Source organism: Natrix helvetica (genome assembly GCF_964273705.1).
Source record: "Natrix helvetica genome assembly, chromosome: 9".
Lineage (NCBI taxonomy): Eukaryota > Metazoa > Chordata > Lepidosauria > Squamata > Natricidae > Natrix > Natrix helvetica.
Window position 1 is genome coordinate 24,364,423 of NC_138560.1, and position 25,375 is coordinate 24,389,797.

Consider the following 25,375-nt stretch of genomic DNA (forward strand, 5'->3'; position numbering starts at 1 on the left):
ATCAGTTGGTAAAACACAATAGTTCTGTTTTTCCCTAATGTAAATAAGAAATGCCATTCCTATTACTGTACAATTGATCATTGCAGAATAAAATATACAACTTTTAAAGCTGAAGATTTTGTAATTTAAATTTTAGCAATACATGGAATGAGTATTATCTAAAGTACAAATGGATTCAGAACAGACAGTGGTTTTCAAGGTCATCTTGCTAATGTCTCATGCAGTGTTTCTCAACCCTGACAACTTTCAGATATCTGGAATTCAACCCCACACATATTAAAGTTGCTGGGGTGAGAAACATGGGTCTAATATATAACGGAAGAGGTAAAGAAGTTCCAGAAGAGATTATTTTGACTTTATTAATTTTGCAAGAAAGGGACACGGTGGCTCTGTGGCTAAGATGCTGAGCTTGTCGAACAGAAAGGTTGGCAGTTCGATGGTTTGAATCCCTAGCACCGCGTAATGGAGTGAGCTCCCATTACTTGTCCCAGCTTCTGCCAACCTAGCAGTTCGAAAGCTCATAAAAAATGCGAGTATAAAAATAGGAACCACCTTTGGTGGGAAGGTAACAGCGTTCCGTGCACCTTCAGTGTTTAGTCATGCTGGCCACATGATCACGGAGACGTCTTCGGACAGCGCTGGCTCTTGGGCTTTGAAACGGAGATGAGCACCTCCCACTCGAGTCGGGAAAGACTAGCACATATGTGCAAGGGGTACCTTTACTAATTTTACAATGGCTTTTGACTGTGGAAACCACAACCAAATGTGAACAGCTCTCAAAAGCACGGGTATGCCAGGGTTATTGAAAAATCATTATTAAGAACAAGAAACCACAAGTAGAATGGAATATGGAACAATAAAATGGGTTCAAAGATGGGAATGAGTAGTGTCAAGTTACTTTATTTCTTTAGCAAACATGAAGAATATTGTTAGATATCTGTCCTCTCATTGCCCTGATCTAACAAATATATCAAGAAAAATTCTGGATTAGAAGAAATAGGCAACTAAAATAGTTGAGGAAAGCCTCAAAAAACTCAGCTATGCTGATGATACTACTTGGTCTGAAAATAACAAGGCAAATCTCTTCTTGAACTCTTCCTTAAGATTTTTAAAAAACTAAGATCATGTCAGCAAATTACACTAATTTTATGCAAGTACTGAGAAGCTGAAGTAATAAAAGACTGTATCTTGGGCTCAATTCACTGGGACTTGGACTGCAGCTATGAGATTACAACAGGTCTAGACTGACTTTTAAAATGCAGAGACATCCCATTGACTCCAAAGATACATATTGTGAAAACAATGCCTTTGAGCTGGATGTCAGAAAAAGTAATTGGGAATACCTTGGACCAGTGGTTAGAGTTAGGGTTAGGGTTAGGGTGGTCCATGAGAAAATTTTGGGGGTCCACAGAAAAATTATTTGTATTTTTTATATTGCACTAAATCAGGAGCCCCTGGGCTGGATACGTGCAATGAATGTTTGTGTTGCTGCAGAAAATCTCCCCCTTCGGGGTCTTTTTGTGCAGGTTGGAGGGGGGACAGAAATTCTGACTTGGGGTCTTCTTCAGCCTCCTGGTGCAGGGCTTTGGGTGAAGGCTGGAGGGAAGCGACGCTGGTGGTGAAGAGCCGGAGGGCCTTGTTCCAAGGAGACAGCATCACGGCCTAGAACTGACTGACCCTCTCAGCTCACTGAGCCTCCAGGCGCCGGAATCCTGGCCTTCTCCTCCTGCAGGTCTTCCCTCTGCTTGGAAAGCCTATGCTCATAGTCCTCAGTGAGGTGCTTCTGCTGAGCCTCCTTCTCGGCCAGATCAAATTTGAACTGAGCCAGTTATTTTGCCAACTTTTTCTCCGAGTGGCTGCTTAGCTCCAACAACTGCTTCCTGTTGGGGCCCTAAGGAGCCCAGGCGGGGAGGCCAGGAGTGGCTGGGAGGAGAGGGACAATTAGAGGCTGGGGAGGCGCCCCTTGATGTGAGTAATATCGAGTTGCCCACGCCCATCCAGTCACATGACCACCTTGCCATGCCCACCCAGCCGGTCATTAGGCAGATCATATTACTAGTCCCTGGGATTTAAAATTATGAATTTAGTGGTCCTTGAGGTCCGAAAGGTTGGTGACTCCTGCCTTGGACCAATGTTGGCTGCCTGAGGAATTCTGGGAGTTGAAGTCCACACATCTTAATGTTGCCATGGATGATAATTCAATTGTAGGTCAAACCAGTCCCCACTTATTCGTATCCATTTCCTGTATTCATAATCATGTTTATACTTATATCTGTTATCTTATACATGCTTGACAAAATAAATAAATAAAATAAAATAAAATAAGTTACTGTATTGGCAGATTTTTTTTCCTGTTTAATTTACTTTTGCACTAGAGTGCAGCCCTGTAGTTCTTCATGGAAATATCTGAGAGTCAAGAAGATCTTGCTCATGAAGCATTATTCTGCACATATATCTTATCATCATGCAATAAATCCTCCTCCCGCCCCCCCGCCCCCAGAGTTTCAATTCCTCCAATGTTCCGGTAATTTCGTGCCTCTCTTTTTCTCATCATCTGTCCTAGGAAACAACAAGGCCACCATACTTGTGGCAGTTGTTTATCACAGCGATGCTTTATCTGATATCTTCACACATCTCTTCTAGTTCTTTAACAGTGGAAAAGAAAACAAACAAATTACAGCCGGGCTACCTTAAGCGGCACATCCTCTTTCTCTCTTTCTCGCTCTCTCTTTCTCCCTCCCTGCTCAGCCTCTCCCCCTCCAAGTGCTGTGCAGTTCCTGTTCTACCCTTTCACAATATAAGATCCAGCTTGAGCTCCCAGCAACATAACAAACAGCTGTTGCAAGGTCTCTCCACAACTGTCCTTTTCCAATATCGCTTGGCTGACTGGCTGGCTGGCTGGCTGGGGCAGGAACGGAGCGACCGATCTCTGCCCCCTGCAGTCTTTGCCACTAGGTGGGGGATCCTTTGCAGGTCCCAGAGGAGATCCAGTTCCCAATTCAGCTCTCAGGTAAGGGAAGTGGGCGCTCCCAGCTCTTTTGCTTTCTTCCAACACTAACTCGGTCCAGAGGAATACTTCCGTATTCTGAGAAAGAGGATTCTTTTACTAAAAAGCTCCTGCCAACCAGCGAAAGATCTGGGCTGCTCTAAAGTGTGCAACTACATTCAGCAAAGCTTAGTTGCACCAGATGGTTTGTTACAGTGGTGGAATTCAATTTTTTTTTTTACTACTGGTTCTGTGGGCGTGTCTTGGTGGGCCTGGCAGGGGAAGGATCCTGCAAAATCTCCATTCCCACCGCACTCAGGGGCCAGTCAGAGGTGGCATACTCAAAATTTCTACTATCGGTTTTCCAGAACCTGTCAGAAACTGCTGGATTTCACCCCGGTTTGTTACCAGCTAAAGGGCAGTTGCTGGTCTTCCTGGACAGAAGTTGGGTTATTATAAATAGAACGGAGCTCCGTTTTTCAAATCTGGCAGACACTGTGTGTGGTCCACCCCTAAATTAACAGAATGCTTCGTTTGAGTTTCCAATTTTTCCATCCTGGCCTTATAACAACAACTTTTAACCACAGAGAGCTGTGCTGTTTATCATGGGGGCTGTCCTCCTCCTTGCTATTCAGATCAAAAAGCCACCTACCAGACGCAATCCAAGTGCTTGTAAAAGGCACAAGAACAGGCTCAACTGCCTCTGTCCTGGTCAATTGGCAACTGCCACTGATGTTGCCCAGAAACCAGAGAGAGTTAAGAATTCTCTTGCTGTCTCTGCTGCTTGAGTAGGACTAGGAGGGGGTGGGGGTGGCGGGATGGAAACAGGGGAGACCACCCTGGGTTTGTGGGCCTACAGAATGGTGGATTCTGGGCAGAGAAAGGGTAATTCAGGGATGTTCAAACCTGGGAACTTTAGGACTTATGGACTTCAACTCCCAGAATTCCCCATGCTGGCTAGAGAATTCTGGGAGTTGAAGTCCGCAAGTCTTAAAGTTCCCAAGTTTGGACACCCCTGGAGTAATGCAAGTAAGCCAGTTTATTCTAATAATGGTGCTGGTCTAAAAGCAGAAGATTGTAAGTTATTTCCCCATCTTAGGCATGAAAGCCAACGGGGGGGGGGGGGGGGGCTTTGAGCCAACTTCCAGGCGATGGCGAGTTCTATTCCCACCTTAGGCATGAAGCTATCTGTGTCCCTTGAGGCCAGTCACCAGTTCTAATGCGCGAGTTCTAATTCTGCTTGAGGCAGGAAAGCCAGCTGGTTGGTTTTGACCCAGTCACTCTCTCTCAGCCCAGCGCACCTCACAAATCTTAGTTTTAAGCATTACCCTCTATTCATTTTTGACCTGGAAAAGTCTATTTACCAGGCAGATCTCTCTGACTATATTATACTATATTATTCCTTCATTTACAGACATAATATATTGGTAGTCCTCAGTAGTCCTCAACCTACAACCATTCATTTTTTTAACACCTGTGTGATTTGTTTAACAACAGGGGCGATTTGCTTAATGACCAGAGCAAAAAAAAAAGATGATAAAATCAGGCATGATTCACTTATCACCTAACTTAGTAACCAAAGTTCCTGCCCCAATTGTGGTCATAAGCCAACAGAAGGACCAGAAGGACCAGGTGGCCTTTGCCAGCTTTCTTCCTAACCTCCGAGGTTCTCCTGAAATAGCTTCCTCCTCCTTTACTGTCACACTTCCAGGACGCTCTCTCACCTCCTCCCACCATGGAGTTTGCTGAGCTGATCAAGACCACCAAGGTGGATGGCGTGGTTCTCTCATGTCCAGGGCTCCAGACCATCCGAGGGACACTGGCTATCACCAGCCATCACTTACTCTTTTCATCCCAGGCAGAAGGGAATAGGGAACAGAGAAGAACTGAGCTGTGGCTCCTTATTCGCAATGTGGACGCCATTGAAAAAAGGTGAATAGCTTTGTCCTGCATGGCTGGAATTCTCATCATGGTTTCTCTCCACTCCCCAACCCCAGTTTCTGGACTTCACCTCCCAGAATTCCTCAGCCATCATGGCTGATTGCAGAATTGACGTCCACACATGTCAAAGTTGCCAAGATTGAGAAATAAGTGGCCTAGGCAAATGTCGCCTAACAGAGTTTGAACTGCACTATCAAACTTCACTAGTTAATCTTGGACAATTAGAAGAATCTTTGTTTGCTGCTTTGCGGAAGAAGCCTAACTAATATGCCATTGCAGCTCTAAACTCTCTCATTTGCAATCTGAACTACTTGGGTGGACCATTCAGACCCAAATGAAGGAGATTTGCCCACCCAAATATCACCATACACTCTCAAGGGTTCTTTGCATTTCACACTCATGGATGGTGAGATCAGAAGCAAAGATCAGGCAAGGAGGCCAAATATCCTGCATTGGCTGGCTTGGGCTGGGGCTTTGGCTGGTGGGAGCGAAACAGTGTGCTTTTCTTATTCTAACGGCTAATGGATTGGCTTTGTTCCCTGCTGAAGCTCCCTCTTGCCCCCTTTTGCTCCTCAGCTCTTCAAAAGGCAGCCAAATGTGGGTTTAAGAGGTGACAATTTTCTGCAAGACTTGGGAAGAAGAATCACCTGCTCACTGAGGGGGGGGGGGCTGCAGAAGAGACCAAAAGAAACCAGGAGTCTTACACCTTCCTGGCACGGCCTAGGCAAAATTGGGCATCCCCCAGAGTGGCAGAGTGAAGAGCGAGCTGGAAGAGGGAGGGCACTGAAGTTGGCACCGGGTGCTCTCCACCTCAGTGCCCATTAACCTCTCTGCATTTTGGACATGATGCTAACCTTTCTCCTTTCCTTCCCGTGACTCTCAGCATTCAGAATTTAAGCTGGTATCAAAGCTCCTGGACTAACGCCTCCCCTCCAGAGAACAGGTTTGCCTTAACCATTTTCACACCGCAAGACATGCAAGCAAGTGAGGTGACAGGATGGTGCCTCTTCTACTTTCGGCTTCTGCAGCTGATTTGCACAACCGGGGAGGGGGAAGCCCATCTTTCCAGGTCTTGCTTCAGGAATGAAAGTGAATGAATCCCAGACAGGTGAAGAATGACCTTTCAGCCATCCTGGTATCCTTTTTCTACCTGATGGATAGCGAGGACAGGACAATTTGGTGGAGTGGGTAGAGAGAACTGGCAACAGGCACCATAATCAGAGATCCAACGTCTTGCCAGGCATAGCCCAGATTTGGCTATTATCTCAACTGAGAGCATATTTTTAAGCATGCACAGAGTGCTTATCTTCTTGGCCTTGCGCCTCTTTTCCATAAGCAGTTGAGATATTGTGTTATAAATGCCTGCTGACTGCCAAACCACAAAATTGTGATCACATCATCATGGGCATGCAGCAACAATTGTAATTTGTCAGTACCATTGTAACTTTGAACAGTTGCTAAAGGAATCGTAAATTGAGGGCTATCTGTAGATTTTAAATAGTAGCTAGATTTAGGAGGGTTTGAGGTGGGGTCAAGAAGGTTAGGCTTCCTGTAGCCTCCCACGTCCCTCTGACCTAAAAGTTTGGAAAATACGGAAAATAGATACCTCTTCACCCTTCCAGGGATGTCACCAGAGGGGGGAAGCTGCCCCTTGGAAGATCAGAAGGTCACCAAATATTGTCCATAAATGGATGCCAAAAATTATGGACTGTTCTCGAAGCCATTCTCGTCTGGCATTAAGGCCTGTATAGTAGTTTTCGAGAACCACACAGGGTGGTTATTCCAGATTTATTTTATCTGGATGGAAAAAGGATGCACAGCACTAGAGGTAGTTCTTGATTTACAACCATAGTTTAAAGACCATTTGAAGTTACAATGACACTGAAAAAAGTGACTGATAGCAGCCATCGCCCTTACAACATCGCCATGGTCACATGATCCAAATTTAGGTGTTTGACCACTGGCATGTATGCATTTGCAAGAGTTGCAGCATCCTGGGTTGATGGGATCACCATTTGCAACCTTCCCAGCTGGCTTCCGACAAAGCAGTGGTGAGAAGCCAGATTCCCTTAACAACTGCAGCGGTTCCCTTAACGATTGCAGTGGTTTGCTTAACGACCATGGCAAAAAAAAAAGTTGTAAAATTGGGCATGGCTCACTAAACAACCACCTTGCTTAGTAACAGAACTTCTAGTGCCAATCGTGGTTGTAGGCCTAGGACTTTCTGTAGGGTGGTGATAAAAGGGCAAATGAGCTGACAATGATGTGAGTAATGTAAGTAGCATCGGTTGCATCCGTGTATGATGCACTTAGTGGTATTGTGGGAAGCCATCACAGCTTTGCAGTCCTCTGTTTCTCTCTTTCTGGGTTAATGAGTTGCTTACTTCCTGTTCATCCGCAAACCCGACTTTCCGATTGTGACTGGGGGGCTGTGAAGTGAAGGTCTCCATCGTTGATGCCCCTCCTCCCTTGCCACAAACATGAGGTTCTTTCTGCTTGCAAACTACCGGAAGTTGCCTGTGGCCTCTTGCGAGGCAGCTCACGGGGTCTCTTTTCTCCCTCTTCCCACAGGCTGGCCAACCCTTCTGGCACCATCACCCTCAAATGCAAAGACCTGAAAATTCTGCAGTTGGAAATCCCTGGAATGGAGCAGTGCCTGAACATTGCCAGCTCCATTGAGGTGAGGTCAGCTTATCCGGATTTTGGCAGAAGCCAGCTGCTGCCAGACCATTGGAGGAGGGATAGTCCCTAAACATGTACAGAGTGCCTGTCCTGATTTATTGCAAGTGGAAGGTTTAGGACCAAGGCCAAGTACCTAGTTCCCACCTACATTGTCCTCAGCCACAAAATCCCCCATCAGATTTTAGCTGGGTCTTGAAGGTTGTGCAAATTCAGCCGGCGTTTCATCCAGGATGTATCATGACATACATTTTATATTTAAAAAAACACACCTGTATTGTTCTGCAGTTCTGGGAAGCAGTTATAACCAGATATCAAAACTATTCTGTACCCAGCAGCTCCCTCCCCTGGTTAAACTCATGCCCAAACTCAGCTCAACCTAGTTGCTTCCAAATCAGAGGTGGCATTCAGCCAGTTCTGACAGGTTGTGGAGAACCGGTAGTGGAAATTTTGAGTAGTTCAGAGAACCGGCAAATAGGCTGGCCCCGCCCCTGCTGCCTCCCAGCTGATCTTCCTTTGTTGCCTTGAACAGGAGAGAGGAGCTGGAAAGCAGGTTAGTGGGGTGGGGAGGGAATGGGGATTTTGCAGTAACCCAGGGGTGGGTTGCTGCCGGTTTTACTACTGGTTTGCAACCCATGCATGCCAGACATGTGCTACATGTGCATGCACTGTTCAATGTAAATTGTTCTTTGCGCATGCGCAGAACAATTTACAGTGAACTACGCATGAACAGTCACTAAAAAACAAAATGTCGGCACCCCAGCTGTGGAGAGGGAACCGGTTCGAGGGCGTGGCAGGCCTGGGTCACTGCCGGTTCTGCGACCCAGGCCTGAATTCCACTACCGGTTCAGCTAAACTGGGAGCAACTCACCTCTGCAGTAACCTTCCTCCAGGAGTGGGGAGGAAATGGGAATTTTACGTATCCTTCCCCTGCCATGCCCAAAAAGCCATGCCACACCCACAAACCACGCCCACAGAACCAGTAGTAAAAAAAATTCAATCCCACCACTGTTCCAAATGTTGCAGCTTTGAGGATCAAGGAGTAAGAGGAGGAGTGAATGTGGAAGAAGGAGAAGAAATATTCCTAACTCTTGCTGTTCAACCACTTTCTTTGCAATCGTAACAGGGAAGCCCCTCCCCCCCTCCAACACCCTCCTCTCCATTTCCTGTTGGTTCATTTCGCACAGGAAAGAAGAGGGAGGGTTGCAAAAGAAGCTGATGGGCGGCCCGGGAATCTTGTGGTGCTTGGCATTTGGCCAACCCAACCTTAACTCTTGCACTGAGTTCGCGGCAGGGGCTTAGCTGGGGCTGTTTCCCCCCAGTTTCTTGTGGACGATGAAACTGGCTTCAGGCCCACATGTGCAGGGGAGCCCCAGAAGCCCCCGTTTCTTTCACACAGATAAAAAGTGCTTGAAGGAGCTGAGATCTGCTTAGTTTGCAGATTGGTGCTATGTTCACGCTGCCAATTAAAACAAATATTACAACAATCAAAAAGAGCAATTTAATTTAAAAACAAGCAAAATAACATAAAAGTATATCTTTAAAAAACCCATTATAAAGCATTTGAACTCACAGCCAAGAGAATCCCCATTGATCAGTGCAATCAGTGCAGCACTGCACTAGCTCCACCAGACCCCCCAGGGTCCTCTGCCCGTTGCCAAAGCCAGCTGAGTCAGGGCTATGGAGGATGTGGAACATGTCTGGAGGATGGTGGGCAGAAAAAGTTTCCTTCCTGGGTCTCACCAGATGACATTCCTTGGCTGATGGGACCTGCAAGATGCCTCTCCTGCTGGACCCAAGGAGATGGGTCAATGTAATTGATGGGAAGCAGCCTCAAGGAACCTAGTCCCATGCTATGTACCCCACTGTAAGTATGGTCTTACAGATTAAACAAATTCACAGAGTTGGCAGGAACCTTGTAGGTCATTTAGTCCAACCTCCCACCCAAGTAGGAGACCCTACACCATGTCTGACAAATGGCAGTCCAATCTCTTCTTGAAAGTCTCCAGTAATGAAGCTCCCACAACTTCCGAGGGCAACTTCAGTTCCATAGGTTGATGGTTCTCACTTGGTGAGAAGGTCCTTGGTGCTCTTTGAGCTTGGCAGCTTTCTTGCAGATGTTTCATGACCCAGCTAGGTAACATCTGCCCCATACTCACTCTACCATCCTAGAAGCATCTCACACCTGGCCAGGAACAACATTTTCAGCTCTTTCATACTGGTTAAATATTAGATGGCATAAAAAGACTGATGAAACCCAAATGGATTGCCTTTTCCCAGATAGACTTTAATGCAGTTAGTCCTTGACTTAAAACCACAATTGGGACAAGAATTTATGTTGCTAAGGCTAAGCAAGATGGCGGTTAAGTGAGTTACACCTGATTTTAAGTTTTTTTTTGCCGTGGTTGTTAAATGAATCATGTGGTTGTTAAATGATTCCGGCATCCACCGTTGACTTTGCTTGTCAGAAGCTTGCTGGGTAGGTCACCAATGGCAATCCTGTGACCCTGAGGCTCTACAACCATTGTACATTCATGCTGGTTTCCAAGCATCAAAATTTTGATCATGTGACTATGGGGATTCTATAATGGTTGCAAGTGGGACGACTGGTTCTATCCAGGGGTGGGATCCGTGATGGGATTAGCCAGTTTGCACCACTTCAGGAGAATTGGTTGTTAACTTTCTGAGCAGTTTGGTGAATGGGTTGTTGGAAGGAATCATTACAGCAGAGAACCGGTTGTTAAATTATTTGAATCCCACCACTGGTGGGATTCTACTGGTTCAGACCAGTTTGGGCAAACCTGTAGCTCTGAAAATAAGCTGAGAGTGAACTGGTTCGCTCCAATGAGCAAGTGAGTCCTGGCACATGTGTGAGCAAAGCAAACGCTCAGCAAACTGGTTGTTAAACTGGTAGGAACCCACCCCCGGTTGTATCTCACATTTCTCGGTGCCATTGTAACTTTGAATGGTTGCTAAATGAATGAGTTGAAGACTTCCTGTAGACAAAATGAGTGCCTGGGTTTTAAGGATCAAGGGCAGCAATGCTAGCTGGAGTATTTGGGGAGTTGAACTCCATGCATCTTAAAATGTCTTAAGCTTGTTTAAGAAACACTTCAAAATAGAGAAAGTCATGTGTGTGTCAGGCCTGCAGCCATCTTTTCTTTTGGATCTTTGGCTTGCTACACTTTCTATTATTCTACTACACATTTTCTATTGCGGGAAAATGGGAGGGGGGATTGTACGGAGTTAGATGCTATGTAGTCATAACACCATTCTTTCTAGGAAGCCAAGGTCATCCTTTGTCTTTGCACCTCTGCACCTGACCGGATCTGGATGGGTGGAACTGCCAGCGTGGCAGTGGGAGATTGGACCAGGGGATGGACTGGTGGGTGTGGGGCAAGAGCTTGAACTTTCAACTGGGTGGGAAAAACCGGGAAGCTTTCAGATTTGGGTTTTCCCAGATGTGCCAACATGGCTCTCTGAATAATTTGGAACTTTGAGCAATGCTTTGCCTTGGACTCTGATTTACTTTTGGATGCTACTTGGAACCCTGACAGTGTGCCTGTTGTTAACCATGCCGGGCCAACCATGTTCCCACAGGCTCTTTCTTCTCTGGAATCGGTGATGATGATGTACCCCTTCTTCTACAGACCCCAGAACAGAACACTGGGCACTGGGTGGCTGACGCACATTACTGAGCAGTATTACAAGCAGATTGCAACTGATGTGAGTAGAGTGGCCGGTGATCTTCTTGAGAAGTATAGGTCCCCCTCCGAGCGTAGCTGCACACAAGGGAAACAGGGCTGGCAGAACTGACAGCTAGAGCAGGGCATTTTGTGGCCTGGGGTCAAGGACTTTTCATGTTATTGATAAGAAATATGTATTAAAAATAATTTTATTTTATTTTTTAATTTTAAAGGACTTAACAAGTTCTTACTCTCTCTGCTGTATCAGAAGTTGAAAATGATGCTGGCCCAAACAATAGTGTTAGCAAATATTGTAATTGTAAATATTGCCACTGAGTTACATCTAATAGATGATATTAGTCTTGTAGCATGGAATTCAGGTAGACCTCAACTTGTGACTGATCACTTAGCAACTGTTTGGAGTTCCGATGAATCTACCTGGGGGGTTACTTATGATCTGGATTTGAAGTTCTGATAGTCCCCCCCCCCCCGCGGTCACATGATCATACTTCAGGCACTGAGCAATCAGGCCACCTTTATAGCCTTTTATAGCATCCCACACTATAAACCATGTTTTATGATGGTTTTGCCCAAAATCAGTGTTTATTTCCAGTTTTTGGCAAAACCACATCCATAGTGAACTTTGGTTTGTTTGATGACTACAGAATTCTCTTAAAGATCAGAGATTCAATTAACAACTGGCAGAAGAAAGGTCATAAAATTGGGTTGGTCATGTGACAAACAGGCCCACTTTATAACCATCATGATTTACATGGGGCAGGTTCAATTATGGTCATAACTTGAGGACTATCCTCTTCACTACCAGTTCAGCCTCATCATCTACCAATTGGTCGACAGCCTATACTGTATTCCTACTTTCACCCTATTTTTTCCAGGTCACCACTTTTTTCCCAATGTCAAAGCTGGGTTTTAAAGCCAATGCAATTATTTAACTCTGTTTTGTGTGTGGGTGTGTCTGTGTTGTCCATTGATGCCACCAACCAGGAAGTGGGAAATGTGAAACATTGAAAGCTTTGTAGGAAGAGAACCATGTTTGTCTATGGTGGCAAAAAAAATAAATCAAGAGAAGTAGGGTTAGGGTTTGGGTTCGGCTGGCCCCCAAGCGAATTAGTGTGGGAATTCCAGAGGCTACTGGAAAACTGAGGGATTGGCCCTAACGCCTCCTCATCTACCACTTCAAAGAGGCCCTGGACCCAGACAAGTGTGTGGTACCAGGGGAGTTCTGGAGCGTATGCAAGCCTGGTAGCACACAGCAGTGGCCATAGATCTCAAAATCCACCCCCATCAGAAGCCAACTGATGTCCTCTGGTAGGATGGACGTTCAGCAAGAATATATTGGAGGCCAACAGCCTCACTGTTACCAGAACTTGACCTGGCTCTTCAAACACCTTCATTCTTTATTCCCCCCAGACAGGGGCTTGGAGGCTGAGTTCCATCAATGCAGACTTTGGAGTCTGTCCCAGTTATCCACCACTGGTGATCGTCCCAGCAAGACTGGATGATGGAGTCCTTCAGAAGAGCGCCCGATTTCGTCAGGGGAGGCGATTCCCAGTTCTCAGCTACTATCACAAAAAAAATGGGACGGTGGGTCTACCTCCTTTCTCATTTCACCGTTTCACTTGTGGCAGTCAACGTCTGGGCATAAACTAGCCTTGTGGTTAAATATATGCTTTTTCCTTTTCCTTTCCCTGTTTTTATTCTGTCCAACTGCCAACCCTCTTTTTCTTCTCTCTTCCCCACAAATCCTGTTTGCATCCTGTTGGATAGGCTCCTCAGTACTCAACACATCCTTAGCTGTTCACCCCCATAGCTGTCCACCCTAGTGCAGTGTTTCTGAACCTTGTCAGCTTGACGATGTGTGGACTTCAACTCCCAGAATCACCCAAACCTTCAAGTCACCAAGGCTTAGCAACACTGTTTTAGTGAATACAAGTAGCCTTCCATTTCAGCACTAGCAACAGCAATCTCCTCCAACCTGAAGCTCTTGCAATGCCTAGCATTCATATCCTCCAATACTTGAGGGCACTAGGTAGGAGAAGACAGAGATGCCCTCCAGTGGCCACACTCCTCCTCTGTACCACGAGATGCTGGGAAGTGAACCAGGCAGCTTTGGCACACCCAACAGATACACTAAACATGCCTGCGTCACCTTCATCAATATGTACATAATTCTTTCATAGGAATAGAATAATAGGGTTGCAAGGAACCTTGGAGGTCTTCTAGTCCAAGCAGGAGACCCCTTACCATTGCAGACGAAGGGCTGCCCAGTCTCTTCTTCAAAACCTCCAATGGTGGAGCTCCCACAGCTTCTACAGGCTAGACGTTCCAGTGATTAATAGTTCTCATTGGCAGGACATTTCTCCTTGGTTCTAGGTTGGATCTCTCTTTGATGATCTTTCACCCATTACTTCTTGTCCTTCCCTCTGGTGCTTTGGAGACTAGGTCAACCCTCTCTCCTCTGTGGCAGCTCTTCAAGTACTGGAAGACTGCTATCATATCACCCCTAAGCCTTTTCTTTGATAGGCAGGACATCCCTAATTAACCATTCAAGGTACAGTTTAGCCTCCAGACCCCTCACTGACCCCCTCAAAAGGAATTTGAGCATCACCCAGCAGACAGCAGGCAAAAACAGACCAAGTGCTGCTTCGGAATTGAGAATTCAGAAAGAAATGACTTTATCACGGTCATTCATGAGCACAACAAGAATGTAGAAATGTGTTTCATTTGCCCCAAAAGGGGAAACTTTCAGAATCTCACTTTTTCAAACCAATATGCAGAAACATAGCCATTATTCAAAATTCATAGTTCTCTAACTTTTGCAACACAGGTCATCAATATTGTCATTTTAGAAAATATGTCATCAAGAGAAGTCTGCTTTAAAAACCCAAAAGCTGCATGAAATGCTCTAAAATAGAAAAAATGGGTTGCAAAAATCGAGCACAAAACAGATTTATAAACAAAAAATCTTAAGGAAAACATATCCCAAAACCCATTCCATTTCAGGATGAGCTTTTCAAAAAAGACCAAGCTTAAGGAGGCGTCCTTGACCAATGGCCACAAGGTGCATTGGGAAAACCTCCAATGGATCAATTTGCACTCCTCCCCAGGAGTCTCTCCCCCCTTCACTCTCCTCCATCCAGGGGTGAAATCCAGCAGGTTCTGACAGGTTCTGGGGAACCGTTAGCAGAAATGTTGAGTAGTTTGGAGAACTGGCAAATGCCACCTCTGACTGGCCCCAGATTGGGGTGGGAATGGAGTTTTGCAGTATCCTTCCCCCCCAGGAGTGGAGAGGGAATGGAGATTGTGCAATATCCTTCCCCTGTCACACCCACCAGCCACGTCCACCAAGCCACACCATGCCTACCAAGCAACGCCCACAGAACTGGTAGTAAAAAAATTGAATTTCATCACTGCCTCCATCCTTTGCTCATAAAGGTGATGCTTCGCAGCAGCCAGCCCCTCGTGGGGCCCAACCGGAAACGCTGCTATGAGGATGAGCTGCTCTTGACCACCGTCCTGGAGGGTGGGGAACGTGGCTTCATTCTGGACACCAGGTCACTGCAGGCTGCAAAGCAGGCCCGGGTGATGGGGGGCGGCCTGGAGCACCGAAGCTGCTACCACGGCTGGAAGAGGCTGCACCGAGCTCTAGAGAGGTAAGCCCCTCTATCTATTTGTGCTGTGTGCCTGATGGGAAGATATTAAACAGAAGGCCCAGACAAAGCCCATCTAAGTAATATTCTGAAAGCATCACGGAAGCCTCTTTCACCCCTTTAAAACAGATTTCTGTGCTTTCAGTGTATCATGACCACGAAAAAGCAAAACTGAAAAAAAAAACCCACAAATGGTCAACCAAGTTGGCCATTGATCAAAAGATCTCCTGAGAATTCCTTGACATGGGTGTGACCCATGCCTCTGATCAGGGACGTGCGGTCAGGGGAGGCAGGGGAGGCAGAGCCGCACCGCTCTCATCATGAAAATTTAAAAAAAAGGGGGAAAGGCGCTGAGGAGCCTTCTGCACACGTGGTCGGGAAAGGGAGCGCTCCGTGGTCCCCTTCATGTTGACTCAGGAGTCAGGAAGGAGGGGAATGGGACCACGTGTGCAGGAGGCTCCTCTAGCCTCAGCCTCCCTCCTGCGCACGTCCCATTCCCCACCTTCCTAAGTCAACATGAAGGGGACCGCGAAGCCTGAGCCGCGGTCCCGCGGAGCGCGCTCCGTGGTCCCCTTCATGTTGACTTAGGAAGGCGGGGAATGGGACGTGCACAGGAGGGAGGCTGGAGGGATCGCGGAGGAGGGATTGTGGAGCGTGAGCTGCGTTCCCGCAGAGCGCGCTCCGTGGTCCCCTTCATGTTGACTCAGGAGTTAGGAAGGAGGGGAATTCCCCTCCTTCCTGAGTCAACATGAAGGGAATCGCGGAGCGTGAGCTACTGTCCTGCGGAGCGCGCTCCGCGGTCCCCTTCATGTTGACTTAGGAAGGCGGGAATGGGACGTGCGCAGGAGGGAGGCTGATGTGGTCCCATTCCCCTCCTTCCTGAGTCAACATGAAGGGGACCGCAGCTCACGCTGATGATGTCACCAGCCTCACCAGCCGTAAAGCTCACCGCACGTCACTGCCTCTGATGCTAAGCAGGATGAGCCAGCTTGAAAACGATTCCTACCCCAATTAAGTAAAGGATGATCTGTGAAAGACTGGTGTTATGGTTAGATTTTTGTCATCTTGGCCAAGAATTACTGAATAATATATTTCTCAATCAGCCCTGAAAACTTCTAGAAACAGTGAGAATTGTAGACCAACATATCTGGAGGGCATTAGTTAGAACTGTCTCGGATTAATTGTAGGATTCTTCCCCGTTGTTAGAAAAGCTGTGGAAGAAACCAGCCTGATAACTCCTAATCACTGCTCTTTGCAGATTGCTTAAGCCAGGGGTGTCCAAACTTGGGAACTTTAAGTCTTGTGGACTTCAACTCCCAGAATTCCCCAGCAGACTGGGGAATTCTGGGAGTAGAAGTCCACAAGTCTTAAAGTTCCCAAGTTTGGACACCCCTGGCTTAGAGTGAAAGGACTATTCCATAAAACAAATACTTTTTTTAAAGCTAAGCTTGGGAAAGAGATTAAAATTTTCTAATTTGGGGTGTCCAATCTGTTGGGAACTTTAAGATCTGTGGACCACTGTGGACCTACCAGCTGGGAGTAGAAATCCACAGGTCTTAAAGTTCCCAAGTTTGGACAACCTTGCTCTAACTCATACTTGGAACAACCTATGTTTTCTCCAGGTGACCCACTGGCCGGTAATTTCTTTTGCAATTTTCTCCCATCACAGATTTCCCACCCCACCCCCACCCCCTTTTAGTTAGCAAGAGGGAGAATAAAATGTTTAAGTCCAGAGAAGATTCATGTGTGGATTTCCAACCTCACCAAGTCGTTCAGCATGCTGGAGGCTTAGTAAGAGAGGAAATAGCAGCAGCAGCAGCAGCAGCAACAACAAACAGTTGGAGAAATGCAAATTCCAGGGCTGTTTTTTGTTTTAAATAAAAAAAAAGAATAATGGAAACAGAACCTGCGGGAAATGACTCACTCATGTAACTGGAAGCCTCTTTTACCTTATGCCTGAACTCTGATCACCAGAATTTTTCTAATGGCCCACGTTAATGGAACCTTTGTTCAGCACAGCAATTGAAAATAAAATCTAAAACCCTGCAAGGAAATAGAAAACAGGGATAGAAAACCATATGCTTTCAGTCAAATTTATGCTTTCTGCAAGAAAGAGTGAATTCTGAAGTTGAGGGTGGTAGGCATTTGCATTCAGTGGGTGCTTATATCTGAGTGGCTTTTCTTATCCAGAAAGATGGACACCTGTGAAGGTTGAAACCAGCCTTCCCTAAACTATACCTCACTTTCTCCAGCCGGACGAGGCTGGTCCGTGGGAGAAACCCCTGACTGTGAGCTGCAGGCAGGGGTGAAATCCAACAGGTTCTGACAGGTTCTGAAGAACCGGTAGCGGAAATCTTGAGTAGTTCGGAGAAGCGGCAAATGCCACCTCTGGCTGGCCCCAGAGTGGGGTGGGAATGGGGATTTTGCACTATCCTTCTCCCACCATGCCTACCAAGCCACGCCCACTAAGTCACAACACAACCACCAAGCCACGCCCACAGAACCGGTAGTAAAAAAAAATGAATTTCACCACTGGCTGCAGGACTCTCTAACCAAAGCAGTTCTCCTTCTCTTTCTCCTCCCTCCCCACCTCTCAGGGGTCGCTCCCTCCAGGAAAGCTTCATCAAGCTGGTAGAAGCCTGCAATGGCCCGTCTGCCCACATGGACCGCTGGCTGAGCAGGCTGGAAGCTTCCAAATGGTTGTCCCACGTCAAGGAAGCCTTGAATGCTGCCTGCCTGGCAGCCCAGTGCTTGGAAAGGTAGGATTGCCTGTGGTCCTTCCCCCAGAAAGGGTCTGGAGAGGAGCCCCTAGGAGAAGCCGTTTGGGCAAGTCCCCCCTGCGCCCCAACCTTTGGGGATGGGCTCATGTCAGGGAGACGGTCCGTGTAACCAGATACTCTGTGTCTTGCTCCAGAGAGGAGGCTTGCGTCCTGGTGCATGGAGCCGAAGGGAAGGATGCCACCTTGCTGGTGACAGCTCTCGCCCAAGTTATCCTGGATCCATCCTGCCGGACATTGGCAGGGTTCCAAGGACTGCTGGAGCGGGAATGGATACAGGTACTAGCAGGAGACAGTTCAAAGGGGATTGACATGGGGAATCCTGGGAAATGAGGTCCACGCTTCCCATGACTGGAAAGCAAGTACATGTTGTACTTTTTAACTCAACAGTTCCTAATAGTAATACAGAGAGAATTTCAAAATTGGAAGCGATTGTAATTCTTTCTAAGTCACTGGTTCTCAACCTTCCCAATGCCGCTTTAATACAGTTCCTCATGTTGTGGTGACCCCCAACCATAAAATTGGTGTCTGTTTCCCAATGGTCTTAGGCGACCCCTGTGAAAGGGTCGTTCAACCCCCAAAGGGGTCCCGACCCACAGGTTGAGAACCACTGTTCTAAGTGGAGGCAGAGGGTATTTATGTTACACATTACTCATCCGATTCTGGGTTAGCTTACAAAATGGAAGTTAAGGATTTCTTAACCATGGCTTAGTGTGGCCACTGAATATTATCATCAGAGCCAGTGAGGGAGCCTCTGGCTCTCCAGTTGGGGCTACACCAGTGGTGGATTGCAGGCAGTGCACCCTGGTTCGGGCGTACCGGAGCCTGCCCGGAGCACCAGGTATCGTTCCGGTACGGTACTCTGGAGGATCCACCCTCCCACCCGAGCTCCTTACCGGTCTTTAAACCCTTCGGCGCTTCCATGCGCATGCACGCACAGCGCCTGCGCAACACTCCACCAAGCACCTGCAGCGTTGTTGAGGCTCGCGGAGGCTTCGCTGAATGGTAAGACACATGCGGGCGCCATGCACATTCATGTGGAGGATGCCAGGCCCACTTGCAACCGTACCAGTTGCAACGAGTTCCAGAACCCACCACTGGGCTACACCAGTGATGGTGAACCTTTTTGGCACTGAGTGCCCAAACTGGAAGGCATGGGAATGCACCCACACTGCAGCGCTGTAAACCTGCAGTGTTCACGCATGCTGGAGTGCTGGAAACCCGAAGACGAGGCACTTCGGTACGTGCAAAAACCAGCTAGCCAGTGTGCACATTCAAACCAGGGGTCCAGCAGGCATATGTGCACCAGTCAGCTGGTCTTTGGATTCCGACACTTCAGCACGTGCGAAGACTAGCTGGCAGGCAGGCATGCATGTGCCAGAAACCAGAAGAGCAGCTGGCAATGGTGCGCATGCCCACAGAGAGGGCTCTGCGTGCCACCTCTGGCACGCGTGCCATAGGTTCACTATCACAGGGCTACACAGTACAACTTCCAGTGCTCCATGCCTTTAACTCTCTGCTGGGAATTGTACTTTAGAAACGTTTGCAGGATCTCAGGCTCCCCCTCTCATCCTACACAGTAAAACACGCTAGCCGTCTCTTGTGTGACACAGATGGGCCTTTGATCATAAGGAGGAACAGTTTTCATTCTTGCTGATATTTATGGGTTTCTTTGATTGACTTCATTGAGTTTTCATTCTTGTTGAAAGATTGTCTCCAGCCCTGTCCTCTTCCTGGATTTTACTGGAAGAAGCAGGAAGAAGCAGGAAGGCCCTTTTCTGCTTCTAGATGCCAACCTTTTTTTACTTTTCCAGGCCGGGCATCCCTTCCAGCTCCGCTGCGCCCACTCCGCCTATGCACACGCCCGGCTCAAGCAGGAGGCGCCCACGTTTCTCCTTTTCCTTGATTGCATCTGGCAACTGGGGCGCCAGTTCCCCTTCTCACTGGCATTCAGTGAGCATCTTCTGCTGGCACTCTTTGAGCATTGCTATGCCTCACCCTGTGGCACCTTCTTGGGCAACAATGAGAAAGAAAGGTAAAGCAGGAGCAGACCCAGGAGGGGCAGGCAGGGCTGGGGGTGCCAACCTGGGAGAGCAGGATGCCAAGTAAGATGGCTCAAATCCTCCTGACGAGGGCTGAGAATTCTGTGCCAACAGACTCTGCCTCTGGCCTTGAAAGACATGGAGGGATGGCCTTGCACTTAATTTGGCCACTTCAAATATCTCAGGTGAAGAGATCTGAGCCACCAAAGATGCCCTAAGCATCCTCCCACTGGTAGAACTCTCCCTTTACTTTTAAGAATTGAGATGCACAGGATTTGAGCATTAGGACCTGATGTTCTCCAGGAGAAAAATCAACCTAGGGAAGTGGAATGGTTTCACATAGAAGTAGCAGCCATTTTTGCAAGGAAGGGGACCAAGATTTCGGAATCTCTTGGCTGGTGGTTCTCGGCGCTTCTCCCACAAAAATGGCTAAACCAACCATGATAAAACACTCACGGGGAGGCACAGAACCAGGGTTCAGAGGACCCTGCAGTGTGTGGTCACTGGTAGTCACAGCAGTGGGATCAAAACTCACCTATTTGTGTACATCGTACAGATACTGCACAATGGTGGGATTCAAAAATGTTTACTACCGGTTCTCTGGGCGTGGCTTGGCGGGCATGGTGTGGTGGGCATGGTATGGCTTGGTGGGTGTCATAGGGGAATACTGCAAAATCCCCATTTCCTCCCGATTAACTGGGACTCAGGAGGCAGAGGATAGGGCCAGGGCCAGTCAGAGGTGATATTTACTGGTTCTCCGAACTACTCAAAATTTCCGCTACCGGTTGTCCAGAACTGGTCAGAACCTGCTGAATACCACCTCTGGTACTACAGTTGAAGCTTCAATCATACCTTTATGGTCATCATATTGACTTTTTCCACCAGACCTTGTGGACATCCCTACCAAAGTTCCTTGCTTGTTGCTCCAGTTCAAGAGATCATTAAATAAAAACAAATCCAGTTTGGCCAGTTTTCCTTGTACCTTGTATAAAAAGCAGTAAGTCTAATTCTGGTTCATTGATCCGAGTCAACTATGGCTACGGAGGGGAAAAGTGCAGGTAGTCAAGCTATGACGAAAACTGGAACCAGAATTTCTGTGGCTTTTCCACCACAATTGTTAAGAGAAACATTAGAGTTACTAAGTGAGTCACGTGGTTGTTGAGCAAATCCGGCTTCCCCACTGATTTTGCTTGTCAGAAGCAGCTGGGAAGGTCACACGTGTCAATCACATGATCCCCAGGAAACTGCAAGCATCATAAGTACATGCCAGTTGCCAAGTGCTCCAATTTTGATCACACGACTGTGAGGATGAAGCAATAGCCATAAAAGTGTGGGGACTGGTTCTAACACACTTTGTTGAGTGCTGTCCTAACTTTGAAGGGTTGCTAAACGAACGGTTGTAAGTCGAGGAGTACCTACACTTACAGCAGTGACGGCGAACCTTTTTCTTATGGCGTGCCAAAATTGTGTGCGTGCGTGCTATTGTGCAGGCATGCGATGTCAACGCCTAAGGCGTTTCCGTGACTACTATCACCTTGAGAAGGGGAGGGAAATGCCATGCATACTTTTGGCCAGAGTAAAAGTCTCATATTTCTGTACTGGGATGTGAATGCGCATGTCCAGAACTCTGCCATAACGTCCTGTTGGAGAATGTGATTGATGAATGGTCAGACGCCATTAAGTGTGATTTAGTTTCAGCTACACAGAAGTCCGTGCAAAAATGTTAGTCCTAATAAACCAATGGTTTTACTTTGAATTTCGTCCCGGGGCTCGTAAATTAATTAGGGCAACTCTTGGAACCTTCACATGCATGCCCACACCAATTCAATCCTCCCCGCCCACCTGCATCTGCACGCATGACCCCCTTTTGCATGTGCACACCATCCCTGTCCGGACTCCTGAAGCCTGGGGAGGGCAAAAACAGTCTCCTTGGGGGCCACAGAAGCTGGATCGTTCCCAAACTCCCAATTAGCCCGTTGGGGCCGTTTTTCGGCCTCCCCAGCCTCCGGAGGCTTTTCTGAAGCCTGGGGAGGGCGGAGGTGGCCTCCCCCGGCCCTACGGAAGGCCGAAAACTAGCTGGCCAGACCATGCGTGTGCACCGGAGCCTACAGCGGGCGTGCCAGCAAATATGGCTCAGTGCGCCATCACGGACCTACAGTATAGTTCTTTCATGCTTTTGCATCTCCAACAATCCCATTTGAATGAAGTTGTGACCCACAAGAAAGGAAGGACACCTCAAAGCTACAGGAAAGCAACTAAGTCGTTAGATTGCATTTGCTTCTCTCAAGTCTTCCCCAGATATCCAATTGTAATTTTTGTGGCGCATGTGTCCCCTGTATCAGATTAATGTTGTATTCCTTCCCTAACATGGTGGGCTTCTGGTTGGATGTGATAATTGGGAAGACGGCTGGGGACCCCTGGGAAATGAAGTGCACACATCTCCAAGTGGCCCAGGCTGAGAACCAGTGCTCCAGGCGTACCCAATGAGGGACTAAAATGCTCTTGGCTTCCTTGCAGGAGGTTGTGTGAAATGAGGGAGAAGACTCATTGCCTCTGGCCCTGGATAAACCATGGGGAGAAGTACCTGAACCCCCTTTACATGCACAACCCCCTGGTCATCTGGCCCTCCGTTGAGCCACAGAGCTTGATACTCTGGCAAGGTAGGGGGTCTACCCACCATTCCTTTTACCCAGATGTCTTCCAACTTGGCATAGCTGGCAGAATTCTGGGAGTTGAAGTCCACCAGTCTTAAAGTTGCCAAGTTTGGGGACCCCTGTTTTTACCATATGAAGTACAAACTCACATTGTCCAAAGCTTTGGAACAGAGCACTCACATGCGAGAGACATTGTAATTTGGATGAAATTAAGCCTTCTAGATTTCAGTTTCATAGACCAACATTGGCAAGATGGCTTGCTGAGTCTGGAAGTTGACTCATGGCAACTGAAGTTGTTTTCTTGTTGGTTTGAGACACTTCGTTGCTGCTCATCCAAGCAGCTTCCTCAGCCAGGCAAGTTGGTTACACAGTCATTGGCAACTCCTGCACCAACCTCAGAAGTTTCTTTCCCAAAGTGCGTGGTGCTATGTTGATGAAGGCTTTCAGTCATCCAGGAAAAGTTGTCTGAGATGAGTCATGGCAACTGGACTTTTTTTTTGTTGGTTTGAGACACTGCTGGCTGCCTGCAGTTTGGCAGTTCGAATCTCACCAGGCTCAAAGTTGACTCAGCCTTCCATCCTTCTGAGGTGGGTAAAATGAGGAGCCAGGTTGTTGGGGGCGAGAGGCTGACTCTCTAAACTGCTTAGAGAGGGCTGTCAAGCACTGTGAAGCGGCATATAAGTCTAAGTGCTTGTAAGGCCTTAATCAAAGAAGTAAAGACTCTTGAAACTTAACATTTCAAAAGGAACCCTTTATTGAAAGAGGAGGGATAGCTGGGCGCAGGGAAAGCAGGATCTGGCGTCCTTAAGGCAATACAACAGGACTAAAGGAAATTAGAGTCCCCGCCCAACAGTCCAATCCATAGGTGTGAAGATGTTTCTGTAACAGATGCTCTGGGAAAGTGCTGACTTACTCAGGGTCGTTTCCTGAGCGATGCAGTTTACATGGCCCTCCCTCCTCACATTCCCCGAAAGGTGAGAAAATGCCAGGCCTCTAGGCACCAGGCTAGAAGTTATAAAGCAATTAATTACATGGTACAGGATATACAGGGAGGAAAGATAGTTAAGTCTAAAGGAAGTATAGGGGCCCCCTCTTCCCCTGAAGAATGGCAGATTCACGGATCTGACAGTACTATTGCTATTCCACTTTGAGGAGAAAACCTGAGCTTGGTGCGAAAAGAATTGGTACACTCCAATGGCCTGTTCAGATTCCCCTAAGCAACTTGTTCAGGCTGGAGAGGCTGCTTGGATAAGCAGTGAAACATCTCACACCAATAAGAAAATAAGCCTGACTTTTATAAGCATCTTCATCGCGTTTGCTCAGGTTGATGCAATAATTCCACAGATTTTGAAGATATAGAAGGCAATTGGGAGGACTGGAAGGTGTCTGAACATGTGTTGCAGAATTCTGTACAGTCCTTGCCTTATGACCAAATAGGGACAAAAATGTGTTATTATGCAAGACAACTTGCGACCTTTCCTGTTGTTTCCCCATTAATTTGCTTCTCAGAAGCTGACTGGGAAGGTCACAGATGGTGATCACGTGGCACACACACACACTCTCCCCAGGATACTGCAACTGTCGTAGTAGATGCTGGTTGCCAAGCACCCAAATTATGATTATGCAACTGCAGGGATACAAAACCAAATTGTGATTATGTGGTTGAAGGGTCACAATACGCATAAGTGCAAAAAATGGACATATCCTTTTTTTTTCAGCACCATCACTAACTTCAAATGTCTCTAAATGAATGGATATGTCGACTACCTGTAATACCGAAGCAACCTTACTATAACCTTAATAGTTTCAAGAACTTCAGCTGTCTGAACATCATCAAATTTCCAAATCACATCTGATGGGTAGAAACTAAAACCTCACCCACTTATCCACTTTGCTGCTTGCTCATTTCCTTTACGTGCTTTTAAGAGATATACAAGTTCACACGTAAAAAACACGCCTAACAGTTTTTCCAAATCCTGGGTCTTCAGAGGACTCCTCTTTAAAGCTCTCCCTATCCAGATTTCAGTGAGAATTTCAAAAGTCTACTAAATATATTTGTAAACCTGCAGATTTGAAGGATATCTAAGCACTCTGAGGACCTTAAATGTAAAATTAGGCAGTGCCGTTCTTCTGGGGCAATTATGAAAGATTTGGCTGTCTCCCCCAGATGCTGCGGCTGGAAGCTAAGTGAGTCTACTGGCTGATGTTCTTTATAAAGAATTGCTGTAAAGATATAAAAGGTGACTGTCTGTCCTTGTGAAAGAGATGGATAACTGGCCATTATTTCTCCCTGCAGGTTTATTTCTCCGTTGGGTCCGTTCATCACAGCATCTTGATGAAGCATGGGCAGAAATTCAGCAAATAGCAACGAACAGCCAAACCGACTCGCAACAATTGCACAGAGCAACATGAAAGTACACTGCATCACCCCCTTTTTAGATGAAGTAATCAAAGAATGGGCTGGTCACCCCAAAAGAGGAGAGCTGAAAACAGAGGGAGAGTTGGTGACACAGATCCACCAAGGAGAGCAAACACTTTTATCTGTGGCACTGTGAATATGTAGATCTATTTTCCAAGTCTATTTTTAAAACTGTTACAAATAAAACACAGCTCTTTAAAAAATATTTTAGATCAAAGAAATGGAAGATAAAATATTTTGGGTAACGAGAAAGCCATCTGGATGCTCATACGTACCACCTCCCAACTTAGAGCCAATAGCTATATTTGGACAATAAAGCTGACATGGCTAAGCTTTTTAAATGTTAATATTAGTCAAGCCTCACCTGTGCTGGATGGGGAATTCTGCGAGTTGAAGTCTACCCTACCTAAAGTTGCTAAGGTTGAAAAATGTTCCTCTAACCCAATAAACTGACCCAATAATTTCACAATACACTGTAAACCCTGGAATATGTTTAACCTGGGCTTTACTTAGCAAAACC

The 25,375-nt window shown here is 46.9% G+C and overlaps 1 protein-coding gene across 3 annotated transcripts; it reads left to right on the plus strand.

Annotated features, from left to right (window-relative positions):
- Positions 1-2,559: 2,559 nt before the first annotated feature.
- LOC309396569 (myotubularin-related protein 9-like) lies at positions 2,560-25,286 on the plus strand. 3 transcript variants are annotated; one of them, XM_081961779.1, is made up of 13 exons: positions 2,916-3,010; positions 4,086-4,140; positions 4,698-4,918; positions 5,811-5,870; positions 7,499-7,607; positions 11,207-11,332; positions 12,724-12,897; positions 14,749-14,966; positions 17,561-17,722; positions 17,878-18,019; positions 19,555-19,775; positions 22,300-22,442; positions 24,733-25,286. In XM_081961779.1, the coding sequence occupies exons 2-13, from the start codon at positions 4,138-4,140 to the stop codon at positions 24,846-24,848; spliced, it is 1,695 nt and encodes a 564-aa protein (XP_081817905.1). In that variant the 5' UTR covers positions 2,916-3,010; positions 4,086-4,137; the 3' UTR covers positions 24,849-25,286. The 3 variants fall into 3 exon arrangements, with proteins under 3 accessions (XP_081817903.1, XP_081817904.1, XP_081817905.1); XM_081961777.1 differs by lacking the exon at positions 4,086-4,140 and having other exon boundaries at positions 2,560-3,010; XM_081961778.1 differs by lacking the exons at positions 4,086-4,140; positions 5,811-5,870 and having other exon boundaries at positions 2,564-3,010.
- Positions 25,287-25,375: the final 89 nt, after the last annotated feature.